The sequence below is a fragment of the Gastrolobium bilobum genome, unplaced genomic scaffold (assembly GCF_033153095.1).
Source record: "Gastrolobium bilobum isolate Gb01-03AN ecotype WA unplaced genomic scaffold, APGP_CSIRO_Gbil_v1 utg32472, whole genome shotgun sequence".
NCBI classification, from domain to species: Eukaryota; Viridiplantae; Streptophyta; class Magnoliopsida; order Fabales; family Fabaceae; genus Gastrolobium; species Gastrolobium bilobum.
The window spans coordinates 230,610-245,200 of record NW_026898916.1 but is presented as its reverse complement, the minus strand read 5'-3'; the positions used below and the strand labels follow the sequence as shown (position 1 = coordinate 245,200).

At 33.9% G+C, this 14,591-nt stretch overlaps 3 protein-coding genes across 4 annotated transcripts; 1 reads left to right on the top strand and 2 right to left on the bottom strand.

Moving 5' to 3' along the window:
• Window positions 1–5,512: 5,512 nt before the first annotated feature.
• LOC133285495 (mitochondrial import receptor subunit TOM20-like) lies at window positions 5,513–8,867 on the bottom strand. Of its 2 annotated transcripts, none has more exons than XM_061482735.1 (6): window positions 8,737–8,867; window positions 7,822–7,900; window positions 7,539–7,708; window positions 7,400–7,447; window positions 6,533–6,616; window positions 5,513–5,922 (listed from the first exon to the last, which is right to left on the bottom strand). In XM_061482735.1, the coding sequence occupies exons 1-6, from the start codon at window positions 8,833–8,835 to the stop codon at window positions 5,764–5,766; spliced, it is 639 nt and encodes a 212-aa protein (XP_061338719.1). In that variant the 5' UTR covers window positions 8,836–8,867; the 3' UTR covers window positions 5,513–5,763. The 2 variants fall into 2 exon arrangements, with proteins under 2 accessions (XP_061338719.1, XP_061338720.1); XM_061482736.1 differs by having other exon boundaries at window positions 5,513–5,889.
• Window positions 8,868–9,115: 248 nt separating this feature from the next.
• Window positions 9,116–9,547, top strand: LOC133285470 (NCT transcriptional regulatory complex subunit A). The gene has a single exon (XM_061482702.1). The coding sequence runs from the start codon at window positions 9,116–9,118 to the stop codon at window positions 9,545–9,547; it is 432 nt and encodes a 143-aa protein (XP_061338686.1).
• Window positions 9,548–10,193: 646 nt separating this feature from the next.
• Window positions 10,194–14,311, bottom strand: LOC133285517 (65-kDa microtubule-associated protein 8). The gene is made up of 11 exons (XM_061482759.1): window positions 14,228–14,311; window positions 13,930–14,133; window positions 13,417–13,668; window positions 13,104–13,316; window positions 12,251–12,406; window positions 12,016–12,175; window positions 11,767–11,918; window positions 11,588–11,675; window positions 11,427–11,500; window positions 10,764–10,838; window positions 10,194–10,616 (listed from the first exon to the last, which is right to left on the bottom strand). Exons 1-11 carry the CDS (start codon window positions 14,309–14,311, stop codon window positions 10,287–10,289), a joined length of 1,788 nt encoding a protein of 595 aa, XP_061338743.1. The 3' UTR covers window positions 10,194–10,286.
• Between the last annotated feature and the right edge of the window lie 280 nt (window positions 14,312–14,591).

The following is a 14,591-nucleotide window of genomic DNA, read 5'->3' as shown; positions in this document are numbered from 1 at the left end:
GATGATAAGGAGGGAAAGAATGTTGAAGTGGGATTTATGTTTGGGATACAACGTGTGGGGTGATAAGTGTATATATAGAACTTGGAAAGTGGCTCAGGTTATGAATCTATGACTACTTAGATACCCATGGTTAATTAAGTAACACCGATGAAAGTGCCATTTTTTGTTAAATTTTTTATCAAAATTTCACGCAAATAGTATTTTTTAAAAGACTGCTATTTGTCATAATTCGCTACATGATAGCGAATTTTATGGCCAATAATTTTGTGACACGTGTCTATATTGCAGACTAAATTTGCTATCACTAATAGCGAATTATGACATGTCAGTCTTTTCCTACAAAAGTGTGTCACGTGTTATAAAATTATTAGCGAACATAATTCGTTATTAGTCGTAGCAAATTATGCCCAAGTGACAGTATGATAAAAAGTATACGTGATATTTAGATAAATTTTTTGTCAAGACATTTTGATCGGTGTTGCTTTAATTAAGCACTTGCACATCAAGTGGTAAGGGCTATGACGTTAAATAGTGACGTTAATTATTCTAAATTATAAGAAGTTGCACTATAACATGTTACTTTATGCAAGTGTCAGATCACCGCGCTGTCCATGTATTTATTTATTTATTTATAGATTGAGTCAAATTTTACATTTGAGATTTATTATGTGTGATATTCTGCCCAAGAACAATTTCCATAACAAAATATAAAAAATATTCTCAAAACCAAAACGAACCAAAAGTTTTTAATATGCTGGATTCAATCCATTCTCTAAACTCGATCCAATTACACCGGTAGTACAAAAGAGCTCTTTCTCGGGAGAATGATCATTTTGTCACGTTTTGACAAAAAAATTATCAGAATGTTACGTGAACAGTAAAATTTTCCAAATTGCCACGTGGCATAATTCGCTACACAGTGTAGCGAATTATGCATGTAAATAATTCACTACACAGTGTAGCGAAATATGCCACGTCAGAACCAAAAAGTGCCATGTGTCAAAAGTGCTATGTAGCGAATTTCAACATTTTGACCCATGACACTTTTTGGTTCTGTGCATTCTGATGTGGCATATTTTGCAATACTGTGTAGCGAATTACTTGCATACATAATTCGCTACACTGTGAAGCGAATTATACTGCGTGACAGTTTGGAAAATTTTATTGTTCGCATGTCATTCTGATAATTTTTTTTGTCAAAGGGTGACATTTTAGTCCGTGTCTCGCTCTTTCTCTGTAAACTCGTGCCAGCTCTGTGTGTGAACACATATCCACAAAGTCATCGCATTTGGAATGACCTAAATTATACGTGTCTCGCGGTTTTTGTCAAGACATACTCTGCCTCAAACTTTAAGCAAGAGCAGTGTAGTGGAAATTCAAAATTCATTTTTTTATGGAAAAACGCAGTTATTTTAAAAATGTAAAGTTGTGTCATTTAATATGAGAAAAATAAATAGATCATAGAGAAAGTGGATAAAAATAAAATAAAATAAATGTGTAGATCTCACCACCTCTTTATGATAGTGAAATAACAAAAGTTATATCATTAATTTGAAAGGACAAATATTTTTTTCATTTTTTATATACCCCTCGTCAAATGATTTCTTTAGGCAAAATTTATATTTAATTATTTTAAAAAATAGGGATGATAGAGATCAAAAACTCTAATTAGCTTAAGTAATTTGGTGAATGCTGATTAAATATAGGTAAAAGTCTTTTGACGTTGAAACATGTATAAAAAGCTTACTCGACATTAATTATATGTTAAAACATTTTTTCATTTATAAAGTCTAACACTAACATTGGGTGATTCAATGTAAGGGAGAGAATAAGTTGCTTAGTAAATGATATATATATATATATATATATATATATATATATATATATATATATAGGGATAAATAAATCTCTAGGAATAGCTTTCTCTCGTGTTAGTGAGAACTCGATTTCTGTATTAATATTTTCTTTCATTTTCTTTTTTTATTTAAATTAGTGGGCCCACTTGATTGTATGTGTAGGAGAAAAGCTCCTCTCATGTTGTATGTGAAAATGCAATTCACATATATATATATATATATATATGGCAAAATGATTTCTGCAGCCGCTGCACATGCAGCAAGTCAGGATACGGCACCGGATCTTAGAATACGGAACTGGATCCTGGTTTTTTTTTTTTAAAGAAAAAAAGCTGTGGAACCCATTTTTCTATGTCAAACTGCAGATAACACTCCCTACGACGGCTGCAGAAAAAATATCCCCTATATATATATATATAGTCCCATCAGTTCTACGTTGTTATTTAATTATAATTGGTAGGATCCCCAATATAGATGCAAACAAATCATATATAATCTAATGGAACCTTTCTTCTTCCGAGAATGGGAACGGGCACGAATGAAGGAGGAAAGTGTCCAATCCACTAACAACATGCACGGACACCGGGACACGACACGACACGCCGACACGTTAATTCTAAAAAATATTATATTTCGACATGTTGAGACACGTTTTGATATTAAATAAAATTTTTAATATATATAATATAATTTATATTTAATACATATAAGAGTCTATAATAAGTTATGTAACCAATCAAATATTTAAATTTCATAACATAAATATAAATATAAATATAAATAATTTTTCGTATTTTGTTAATTTTTCATGTCAAATTTCATAACAGAAAAAAATTAATTTATAAATTATTTCTTTTATATTTAGTTAACAAAATAAAATTAAGATTAAAAAAAAAACCGTGTCTGAGCGTGTCTTAGCGTTGACCGTGTGTCGGAAAAAAGTTGACTGCATGTCAAAAAAACGTGTCAGGACATGTCGAAGAGTTAACCGCGTGTCCCCAAATATTAACCGCGTGTCAGACGCGTCGGATGCGTGTCCGAACGTGTCCGACACACAAATTTTTCACAAAATCGCGTATCGGTGCTTTGGAGCTAACAACAATATCGAATATATATCTTTGATGTGGTTTGGCGCTTCCTAAAATATTTCGGATTCTGAAAAAGGATATTGTAAATGTCTTTGCTATTTTTAATTATATTTTGTTAACAAACTTAATTAAATAATTGTATGTAAATTAATTAAATATATTTTTATTTATTTGCATTTAAAATAAAATGTAAAATCGCTAGAACATAATAATATTTTTTGAAGAAGTCATTAAAAATACTAATAAAGTCATTTGTCATTATTATGTAATATAATTATGATCGAACGATTCAGAATACGCACGAGGAAAACCGCTTAGCCGCCTCCTCGCCTATGAATCTAGGTGCTATTGTTAGTATAGAATTGATGGTTCCTTTCAGAAAGCATAGATGAAAATATATAAATACATTAATCTTACACCAGTGTAAGAATAATAAGTCTTACTCTAAATTTTAATCGATGATTTTTTTACATCCAACGGCTGAGATTTATTGAGAATTAAAAATTAATTAATGAGTGAGACTTAATAAATCTTAACCGTTAGATGCAGAAAATCAACAGTTAAGATTTAGTATAAGACTTATTATTAAGATGATCATATCCCATATACATTATATATAACATTAGAATTCCCACTAACAATACAGCATTTGGATGAAAGCACCGAATCAATGGGTACATGAGGTGATTATAATTATTAAACCCTAGGCTCAAGGGGAGGACCATTTACGTAGATCCAACCAGAAGGAGTGAACCAAAGATTTACTAAAATACAAATGCAAATAAAGCAGATTGTCTTTGCAGTAGTCCGAAGATGCAAAAAGAAAATTATTGCTTGCAATTCGGGAGAAACCCTTGGAAGAAAAGTGGAGTCTTCTTTAGACCAACTTTTTTGTTTTTGTTTTTTTGTACATATTCTTTAGACCAACTTTTGATTTAATTTTATATGTCATAGGAGCATCTAGACACGTACTCTAATTCCAATGAGTATGTTAGTGGCCATTATACAAGGCCTTTTCAGAGTAATTTCTCCGATGGCGAGGTGACCAATATACACATGACACCTCAACAATTATTCTTACTTACAAGAAAGTAGTGGAACTTGCAACCATGAGTGTGGTTATCATTAAAAAAAAATGTTAAATACGTTACTTTTACTTACGAGAAGAAACTCTTGCGAGATAGAAAGACACAGATTTTATGTTAGCAAAATCTGCCCATCTTATGTAAAACTCACTAACTTATGATACAAAATTGCCTACCCCTCTCTTTAAAGGACCTTGTCCGATAATTCCTTAGCAAGTTAAAAGAAAAAAGGAGGATCCAAATCCTGTTTTGAACACCCTTTCTTCAGATTCAGACATGTTATACCTTTTAAAACTATTTCAACCGACTAAGAGAAATACCTATTTCTTACCGTGTTTATGGTATTAATGATTAACAAACCCGATTCCTCATCCATAAAAATATAAATAAATCTGATCAACGGATATAAAATAAACTGAAGATTGGTGGCATATTATTCTCCTGTACCGTTGTCCGTTGGTTTATATTATCCAGAAATAGTCATTGCTGAGATAGGGTACCCGAGGCAACTATGTTATTCGACGGTGCCAAAGGGCTTGAAAAAGAATAGCCATTGCATGCAACAAAAAGTTGCAGATTCCATAAAAGACAAATCTGCAAATCTGCCACAACATACGCGTTCAAATACTCTCTAAAAGAAAATTATAAGCGAATATGTACTATACTATTAATTAATAAAGAAACAGAGACGTTTTTCAACTCACTTTTTGTTCATAGTGTTTTTTTTTTTAATACGTTGCCATGGATATGTTTTCCAAATAAACTAATATTAAACAGAGGGCATGGAAATAAACAAACATACCAATTTTTCTTTTCACTTTCACAATTTTTTCCACAATGTTTCCTATCTAATCCTATGTTTTGCCTTTTATGCACGCGTATGATTCATAGCTAGTTCACACAAAACACAGATCAAGGAGATCAAAATCATAACTACGTCTACTTCATCAATCAGAACCTTCGAGATAAGAAAAAACCAATGTTGTTAAGACGTAGAGTCTATGTAAAAACAGTAGAGGTGAGCAAAAACATAAAATTGCAAAACGTAAACGAAATGTAAAACTTTACTAACGTATTAAAAATAAAATATATATCCAACATATATAATACCAAAACCCACAAACATTTTTATTTTATAAGAATGTCAATTTTAATCTTTGTTTTAATTTATATAGAATAATTTTATTGTATTAATTATATAAGTTATTAAATTTAAGCTAATTAATGACTAAAAATATATATAATTTTTTTTATTATATATATATATATATATAAATATGAACTATACAAAAAAAAATTCATATTACATTTCGACACTACGTTTGAATCGTTTCTACGTTTCGACACTATGTTTGAACCGTTTCAACTCAAAACCCGTTTCAACTACCGTTTTGACTCGATTTTGGTCATAAAAACATAGACACGGTCCGTTTTTACGTTTCGACACTACATTTTTACAACACTGGAAAAAACAATACCACCAAAAAGTAGTGAAGTTGAGAATTCGGAGGCTAACGAGTCATACAAAATTACAAACAAGTATTGGTACCCACAACATATTTTAAAAAGCTAATTCTTAAAAATCAAACTTTCCACTGTAAAAGAAAGGCGAAATGATAAATGAAGTCACCATGCCTACAACATAAATGCAACACCTAATTCACTACTTCTAATCTAAAGTGAATAATCTTTCAACAATAGTTTTGGTAACGACACATTAAAGAGATAAAATGTTTATCTTGGAGGTGGTGGTGGAATCTGAGATTTGGCCATTCCCACCCATGCTACTATACCTACTGCAAGAATAATCCATCCAAAAATGTCATACTTAAGGTCATTGCTCTTCTGCATTTTAGATTCCTGAAATGAACAAAACAATGACGCATTAAGTTCCTCTGTAACAAGCTAAAGCAGATATGCATCAATTATCTACAGACTGAATATCAGAAATAACATTCTCTTTATTATAGATGATGGAATACATATACTTTCTTAAAAAATAAGCATGAATAACTCTTTCAAACAATCCAATCGCACAAGACTACTTTCATCATTTTTCAACGTCCAAAAATATGGCAAGATAATGTAGAAGATGAGCAGTTCAAAGGACAGCAAAGCTTGTTATCTATATTTTTTTAGTAAGTTATATCTTCAATATTCAACTGGCCAACCCCAGTACTTATGATCTAAGTAACAGAAGGAGAATAACTATTTGAGTAAAAAAAAGATCACTGCATATTGATCCACCAAGCTTGCGAACGCGACTTGTTTGCTAATACAGAACCTAATTATTACCATATTATCACAGGCAGCCAAATGGCCAACCATAGTTAGCTAATTCATTTGAGCTGCTTTTACCTTTTAGCATTTTAAAATTTTCAAAAACCACCTTCATAAACTTGACATGGCAGGTTGTAGTTGATTTGAAGTCAGCAGTTAGTATTTGTGAGAACATGACTAATTGAATAAGAATTGCATGCAATGAAATTTCAGTAAATCCAACCTTTCCTTTTGAAGAAGCAGAGGATCCATCAATACTCATCTGACCAAGCCCATTTTTGTGGATCTCCATGTGTAGTTCTGGAGCCTATGAGGCATGGTTCACAGTGACTCATCAAAGTAGAAAAGATAAAAGGGTGAACAAGTTACATATAATATTAACAGAAAGAATAAGGAATCAGTAAGCAGTAACCCCAAATGCATATAGAAAGAATTTAAACTTGTTTATGTAAAAAATACTGAAATTGCTCTCCAATAAGACTTATTAAGCATGTGAATAAAGGTTGTGGCATCACAAGAACAATTTTCAACATCCATAATGAACCAAATGAATACCAAAAATACAGATGAGTGGCAATGACAAGTAAAAAAAAAAAAAAAAACTCTGCTTTCACTCATACCAAGTCCCAAGGCAAATTTGCTGTCTCCAATCTAATTTTGATTGCTTTAATATCAATTAACCTTCTCCCCATAGTTTAACACATTAACAGTAAATAAAATCTTAGATATCTGGTATAGTGGGCGTTGAGACTTAGAGAACAAACACTCCAAATATATTTTTCATTGTTTTAGTCATTCATAAGACTTACTGAATATTAAACAACAGAATCTGAATCAGTCAATAAAACAGTAAAACCTCGTACAGTAAACAATAGAAACATTAAGACTGATAGTTAACTAATTTAAACTAAAATACTCTCAGCAAGCTGTGCTCCCATCAACCATGAAAAAACTAACATTTTCAGCTAAAAACCAGAGTAGACAAGTTAGTTGTAGCTCATTTGATCATTTTGTTAGCAAAACTTTGAACATGAGAAGAAAATCAAGTGCACAAATAATATTGATACAAAGGCCATAGCAATTCCATTACCTTAACAGCAACTTCCAAGGACTTTCTATAGAGATCATTCTCAGGATCCTACAATTTCAGAATCCACCACTAAGTAACTTCTAGATTTACAAGGGCAGCATGAAAGAATACACCAAAAAGAACAGAGCAAATACATTACCTCGTCCACAGCTTTCTGAAAATACTCAAATGCCTTGTCAAAATAACCCTTTGCGTCACTGATATCAGGAGTCAGAAATGCACAAGACGTGTTGGCATTTCCCAAGCACCAAAGAGTGTCATGCTTTGTTGGATTGATTAGTAAAGCCTCCTCTAACTTTGAAATGGCATCTGTTTAGTTAGTTGGTTCCCATCAAAAACCCAAAATAATCAATCACCATAACTCTCCCTTTGCAAAAGAGAAATTCACTTTATAATTTAGCTCAATTTAACACGTCATATACCATCAACCATCTTCTTGGAATCCCTAGGATTTTGGAAAGCTGACAACTCGATCAATGCTCCCCCCCATTTGGTCAGATTCTGTATGAATACATGTTCAGAAAAAGAAGAATGAAATGCATAACAAGTAAAATGAACCTAAGCTCTTTTCTAAACTACAAGGTTTAAAAAGTGCATAACTCCACCAAACACCCTACGTAAGGATTCTGGGCCCTTTGAGTAGGGATGTGCATGGGTCGAACCGAACCAATTTTTTTGAAAAACCGAATCGAATTGGTTTAAATGGTTCGGTTCGAATAGAAACGGTTCAGATCGGAACCTGTTCGGGTAGACCCTATTTTGAAAAGAAAAAAAATTAAAAATTAAAAATTAAAAAAATAAAGTTATAAAAATAAATTTGGTTCGGTTAGAAAACGGTTCGATTCTTAAACTGATTCTAAAAAATCAGTTTGGTTCATGAACTGATTTTTAAAAACCGGTTATTTTAAGAACGGTTTATTGTTCGGTTCAATTTTTTGATTATTTTACACATCCTACCTTTTAGGGCTCGAATCGAGCCTCGAATGGAAAAAAGGATTTTGTAAAGCAGCTCTTTTCAATAGGGTTCCATAGGTGCTCGAACCCAATGTAGTTCGAAGAATGAACCCGTTGAAAAACTAAAAAAACTAAATAAAAAATGCATAACTCCAAGCAGCAACATTTCCATGTTGTAATGGGACACAGACTAATAACAAATACAAATACAAAAAAAAAAAATCAGAAACAGTTTCATAAGTTACAGAACTTTGATAATTATTTCACAAATTATAAAAGAAACATTCATAAATTCTGAAACAGCTAATGTATAAGTAAAATAACTCATAGATATATAAGTGATACGGAAGTGGGATTAGGTTAGAATGAAGAAAGATACGTACATCAGCGTCAAGAGGGTTCTCTGCGTAGTTTACTTCTGCGGTTTTTCGCGCGTGCTCGAATAACAGTAACCGATCAAAGTCACTCTGAGAAAACTCCATTTTCTTCTGTGATTGTAAAATGTTAAATGAAATCTGCAACCTTGCCGCAAACACTAACAAGTAACAACTCTAGTTAACAAGGGGAAGGAGAAATATTTGGGCCTGGGCTGAAAATTCCAAAATATGGGCCTGGGCTAAAAAATAAAAAGCCCGAAAACGAATGGCGGGAAGGGTTAGGTTGATATGACGATAATGCCCTTATTTCTCTTACCGTTCCCGCCAATTTGAAACCCTAACTATTTAAAAAAGGGAAAAGAAGAAAGAGAAAGAGGTGATGGTTATGGTTATGGCGGAGGAAGAAGAGAACGCAGTGTCGATTCGACCCGAATTCCCAAATGGTCGAGTGAAGAAGATAATGAGGCTGGACAAGGACGTGGAGAGGGTGAGTTCAGAAGCGTTGTTCCTGGTGTCGAGCTCCACGGAGCTGTTCCTACAATTTCTGGCTGAAAAGTCAGCGCGTGTTGCCATTGAGAAGAAACGCAAGACCGTGAAGCTCGAGCATATAAGAATCGCTGTGAAGAGGCACCAGCCAACCAGTGATTTTCTCCTCGATTCGCTTCCGCTACCTTCTCAGCCCGCTAAATCCGATAAGCCTGATATGGATCGGGCCAAACCCGATAAGCCCGCTCCGGCTGGTACTCGCCGCATCGATAATTTCTTCCGAAAGCCAGAAGCTGAAGCCCAAGCGCCGGTGCCCGTAGATGAGTCTTAGGTTGTGTTTATTTGCACTCTGCAATTTGTATATGTATATGATCTTAATCCGAGACAACAATGTATTAGATAAAAGATGGGATTCTAATTTGTAAGCAAAGTAAGCATCTGCTCTCTCTTTTTTTCTACATAATCGTTAGCATATTCAATCCTTTTTTATTGTTTGTTTATTGAACTAGTAATGTTGCTTTCGTTTACTCATTTGAAGTTGGAAAATATTGCATAACCATTCTGTTTCGTGAGATTTGGTTGGTGATTGCCTATGGGTTATATAACTGGTGTCATGCTATCACTTTTTAATCTATAAACTCAACCTTTATACTGTGTAGAATTTTACAGTTTGAATTTCCTAAATAGTATCAATACTTATTATGTGCCTTATTTAATGATGTTTGTAACTCCATGGAATTGTTATGGTTTTCAAAGTGATATCAAATTCAGGTCTTCTTACTCGATCGAATGCATGAATCAGCAAAACTGTTTCTCTTTTAGTTGGGGCAAGCAAAAACCCCATATCATGCAAAATTGCAAATAAAGCAATGAACCAAGAACTTGATCTGTTTGCAGTTGACAAGCATGAGCTCATCCATTCGGGCAATTCAAGAGCAAAAACGTGAGTACTTAAAAATTTCTCTGGGTAATGAGTTTGAATTTATTCTTTTACAGGTTCACAACAGTTTTCTTGGAAGCAAGCTTTCTAAAGTATTTTCAGTCAAAAACTATGTTTCTGATAGAAAAATTTACGGAGAAAATGGTCCATTTTGTGTTGACACCACACAAGATGCCTCATCTCTTGTATAAGCAGCAAAGCCAGGTTCACCAAAAATCTTTTTTCTTTGTACCTTCCTTCCATCCTTAAAGAAGGATATGCCTTGATTTCCTGAATTTATGCTGTTTGCTCCCTGTTGTTGGATACCCATAGAAAGCCTTCTGTTCAGGGGCACAACACTGTCTAGACCTCCATTCCAGCTTCTATTTGGTAGACGTCTACTGCTCGTTCCTGGTCTTGAAGCATAAGTATTATCTCGCTCAGCTACTACTTTGCTCTGAACCTTCTTCTTTTCCCATGACTAAAACCAAGCATAAGAGACGAGGTATGAAGAAGGTTATCATGGGGTATAACAATTCATATTGCAAGAATGTTTTCATGAATCATATAATTTGAACAAGAATTTAATATATTTGAACAAATATAATATTATGTATCAAATACTAACCTGCTGTCTTCTCTTATCCTCCTCCTTTTCTTGCCTTAGCATGTTATATTCTTCCAACATTTCCATTAGAGGTACCTGCGCAGATATCATTTTGGCTTGCTGTTATCAACTTAATGAACCATACGATAAAAGGTAAGGTCTGGTCAATTAAGAAACATATATACCGGAACATGAGAAAGGAAACTATGGCAGTGTAAGGTCTGATTTACAACAGTATGTTCTCAAATGTTATTAATATGTGAAAGAAATTTTGTTCAATGTTGAATGACGTTATTATTTTGGTATAAGTAAGCCATTCAGAGAATGTCATCTACAAGTTTTCGGTGCTTTCATATGTGATATCAGTTAGTTACCAGTAGCTTGCTCTGTGAATTTAGTTCTGTCTTTGCTTTGAATACTTCAGCACGTGGGAGTCACCTGTACCTGAGATATTTACCAGGGTCTAGGACTATCTCATCAAGGAATATATTATGTAGGGGAATCTTCTCATAATACTTACTTGGCCTCTCTTAATATGCTGTATTTCTCTGTGTTTTTACAATCTTCTCTCTTGTTCACTTATAAGAATTAGTTAGCCTGTTTGCTATACACTTTTTATGTACATATTTTCTAATATATGAAGAACAGTGAATTCCAAGTGTTGCAGAGTGTAAGATATCTTACCTGATCATACAAGAAAACTTTCTTTCTTTCTTCTTCCCAACTCCTAGTCATTTTTATTAGCAAATCTACCAAATCTGGAAACAGCAACCATTTTATTTGAGCACATGTGGGTTAGCTGCCAGTTGGTCCAAATTATATTGTTTTGATCTCATTATACATACCTGGCATTCTGCTAACCATTATACGGGCACGTTCAGCACGTCTCAAATTTTTGTGAGCTCCTCTGCTAACTGAGTATCTATTCTCATCCTGATAGTACACATTGATTGTGAAACATATAACAGACACAATCATTTTTTAAATCTTTTTTATCAAGGTTAATTCAAATGAAAATTCTAACCATGCTATATTCTTCTAGCCAGCGCTCCTCGTCACGTGCTAACATCCACTTCTCAACTTTCTCCATTATAGCCTTCCTGCTAGAAGCCTCTTCTTTTGCTCGTGATATCTGTTCATCCATGCTCATGAGGAGATCGGAATGGTCAATCTCCCCTTTTGTACATGTAAGTCAATTTCTAGGGTGGTTTAATTTTAGAGTAAGTATACATGCATTTTTAAAATGGAATACACCCACGTTAGTTAGATTCACCTGAGTTTATGAGGCTAATTATATTGTTCATCTCTGTCCGTGAAGGAATCTCCACGTGTGATTTCTTGCATATCAACTCAAGTTCCTCCTGCTTCTTTTGGAATAGCTCCTTCATCTTGCTTGCTTTTAGTTGATCCAGTCTCTCGACTTCGGCTTCAGTCTTGTAAAAAGTTGAGGTTTTTTAAATATCTGAAAGTTTCTGATATTTTGTAGATCATCTAAGTTAGACACCTACCCGCTGGACTATTTCTAGAGTAAGACTTCCGGGATCTGATACTTCTGCTGATGAGACGGACAACAAATTGATTACATGGGAAAAAGATAGTCGATCATTGTATGGTGTGTCCATAAGATTCCATAGCTTTGACAGTGCTTTGCCTAAATGGTGAAGCTGCAAAACATATCTAGAATATGACAAATTTGTATAATGAAGAGCTTAAAAAATCAAGGGAAAAACACAAAACTTGATGCTTAAGGACCTGAAGCAGTTATTTATAACAGGCTCATGACAGGTTAGTATGTAAATCTCATAACCCAGAAGAATCTCTCTATGACATACATTCTAGTCTGGGCCTAGAGTCACTGTGACAAAAATATAAAACCATTACTATAGCTTCTTTCAACAACTTAAGTTTTTGGGTTGAATTGGTTCTTTACATTGTAAAGAAGCCTCCGTGACCAAGTGGTCACAAGTTCGATTCTCAGTGTCCCATTCTATTAATAAAAATAATTAAATATTGTGGAGTTTCTTAGCACAAATAGGTTTGGCCGATGTGTCATCCGCCCTTCAAACCTAGTGGGCTCTCGTGTGAAGGTATATATTAGAAAAATATAAAACCATTAATATAATCTCATCCAGCAGCTTAAGCTTTTGGGGTTGAATTGTAATGTTTTATTATTTTGTATCCAGAAAGTCATTTTTTATTTTGATGAAAAAATAGCTATGCCACTCTTATAAGAAGTGGAGGTATATGTGTTTTGATAACTCCTTAGTCCTTAGAAAGGGGAGAAAGTGTGTTTTTCAATTTTTACGTATTTTATTAAACCAAAAATAAAAAGTAAAAACTACAACAATATTATTATTTCACCTTATCCAGCCGATTTTGCTTTTCTTCAAAAAGGGACTCCACTTTGATATTGAGCTTATCCAGGATAGTGTCACTTATATTTTTGGTTATTCCACACAAATCATTCAAGCTTGGGTGAACTTCCATGATGATCGCAGAGGAATCCTTTCCCAAGATTGTGGACAAGCTGTGTATTTTGTCCATGTATTTCTCCACTTGCTGGAGTCTTTCATTCTTCAAATGTAATCACAAGAAGTAATATGAAAATGTTAAGTTTGAAGTATACTACCTCCTTAATGTTGGGGGTAAAAAAACATAAACTGCTTCTAGGTACCTTTTCATTGTAGAGCCTTTGCAACTCATTCTGATACTCCTCAAGCCTTTTTAGTGAAAGATCATTCTCGTTTACTACAATGATTGAGGGTGCATTGTCCGAGTTACCAGCAATTTCTGCAGAAATTTTTTGAATTTGCCCTTGCACAGCTCGGAATTGGTTCAACCTCTCTTCTTTCCTCAAGCGCATCTCCCGGAGTGCTGGAGTGATTGAATCTAGCTGCTCTTTTAGTGTACCCGCCCTTTTCTCCGGCTGTTCAGTTAGTACTGTCATCAGTCTTTGAGTCTACACTCATTCATGATGTCTTGTTGAAGCATACACATTTATTTAATTTTAATCACATTTAAGAATTAAGAATAAGATACTCTTGTTAATCTATTTTCTAGCATCTTTCTCACAATTATCACATGGAGGTTTGCTTTACATATATGAAATAGGTTCTTATATGCTTGTTATTATTCCAGGTTCTGATTGTTTAACTACTAACTCTCTATGGCTAAGTGGAATAGGTACCCGTCCAGGTAGAGATCGTTCACCAAGGGACAAAAGAAGGTGGGTAAATTCAGCCTCAGCTTCGGCCAATTCCTGATGCAGACGAGCTCTAGATGTATTTGCTCTGTCAACTTTTCTTCTGTAAACCTCAAGGCACTCTTGCTCCAAATCCAGCAGAACCTTCTCCCTCTCGAACTTATCTTCTCCGACTTCCTCCCATATTATCTAAATTCATTTGACATGAGAGGAAAAAATAAATGAAATGTAACAGAAATTATCTGAAGACATATTTGACGTATGAAATAAATGAGCTTCTTGCCTGCAGTTCCTGTAACAGGAATCCACATGAAGTTTCTAGCAATGTGGAGCTTCTCATTCCAATTGGTGTCTGGAATGAACCCATTTTATTTTTTGGTTACCTTCAGTACAGATCGTAGTTAGATACTGCTGAGGAGGGAACTTCCTGGATAAAAAACTGAATGATGAAGAACTCAAAAAGAATGATGAAAAAACAGTTTTGGTGTCAGTGGGGTTAGTATTTACTATTTGGTTTTAGTTTTTGCTTAAAAGACAAGGGTGGCAGAGGTGGGTAATGTAAGCTTTGGGTTCAAGAATCAGTCTGTCATTTGATTCTTCAGACTTTAACTTTTTTCCTCTTTTATTATTTAAATTTTATTACATAT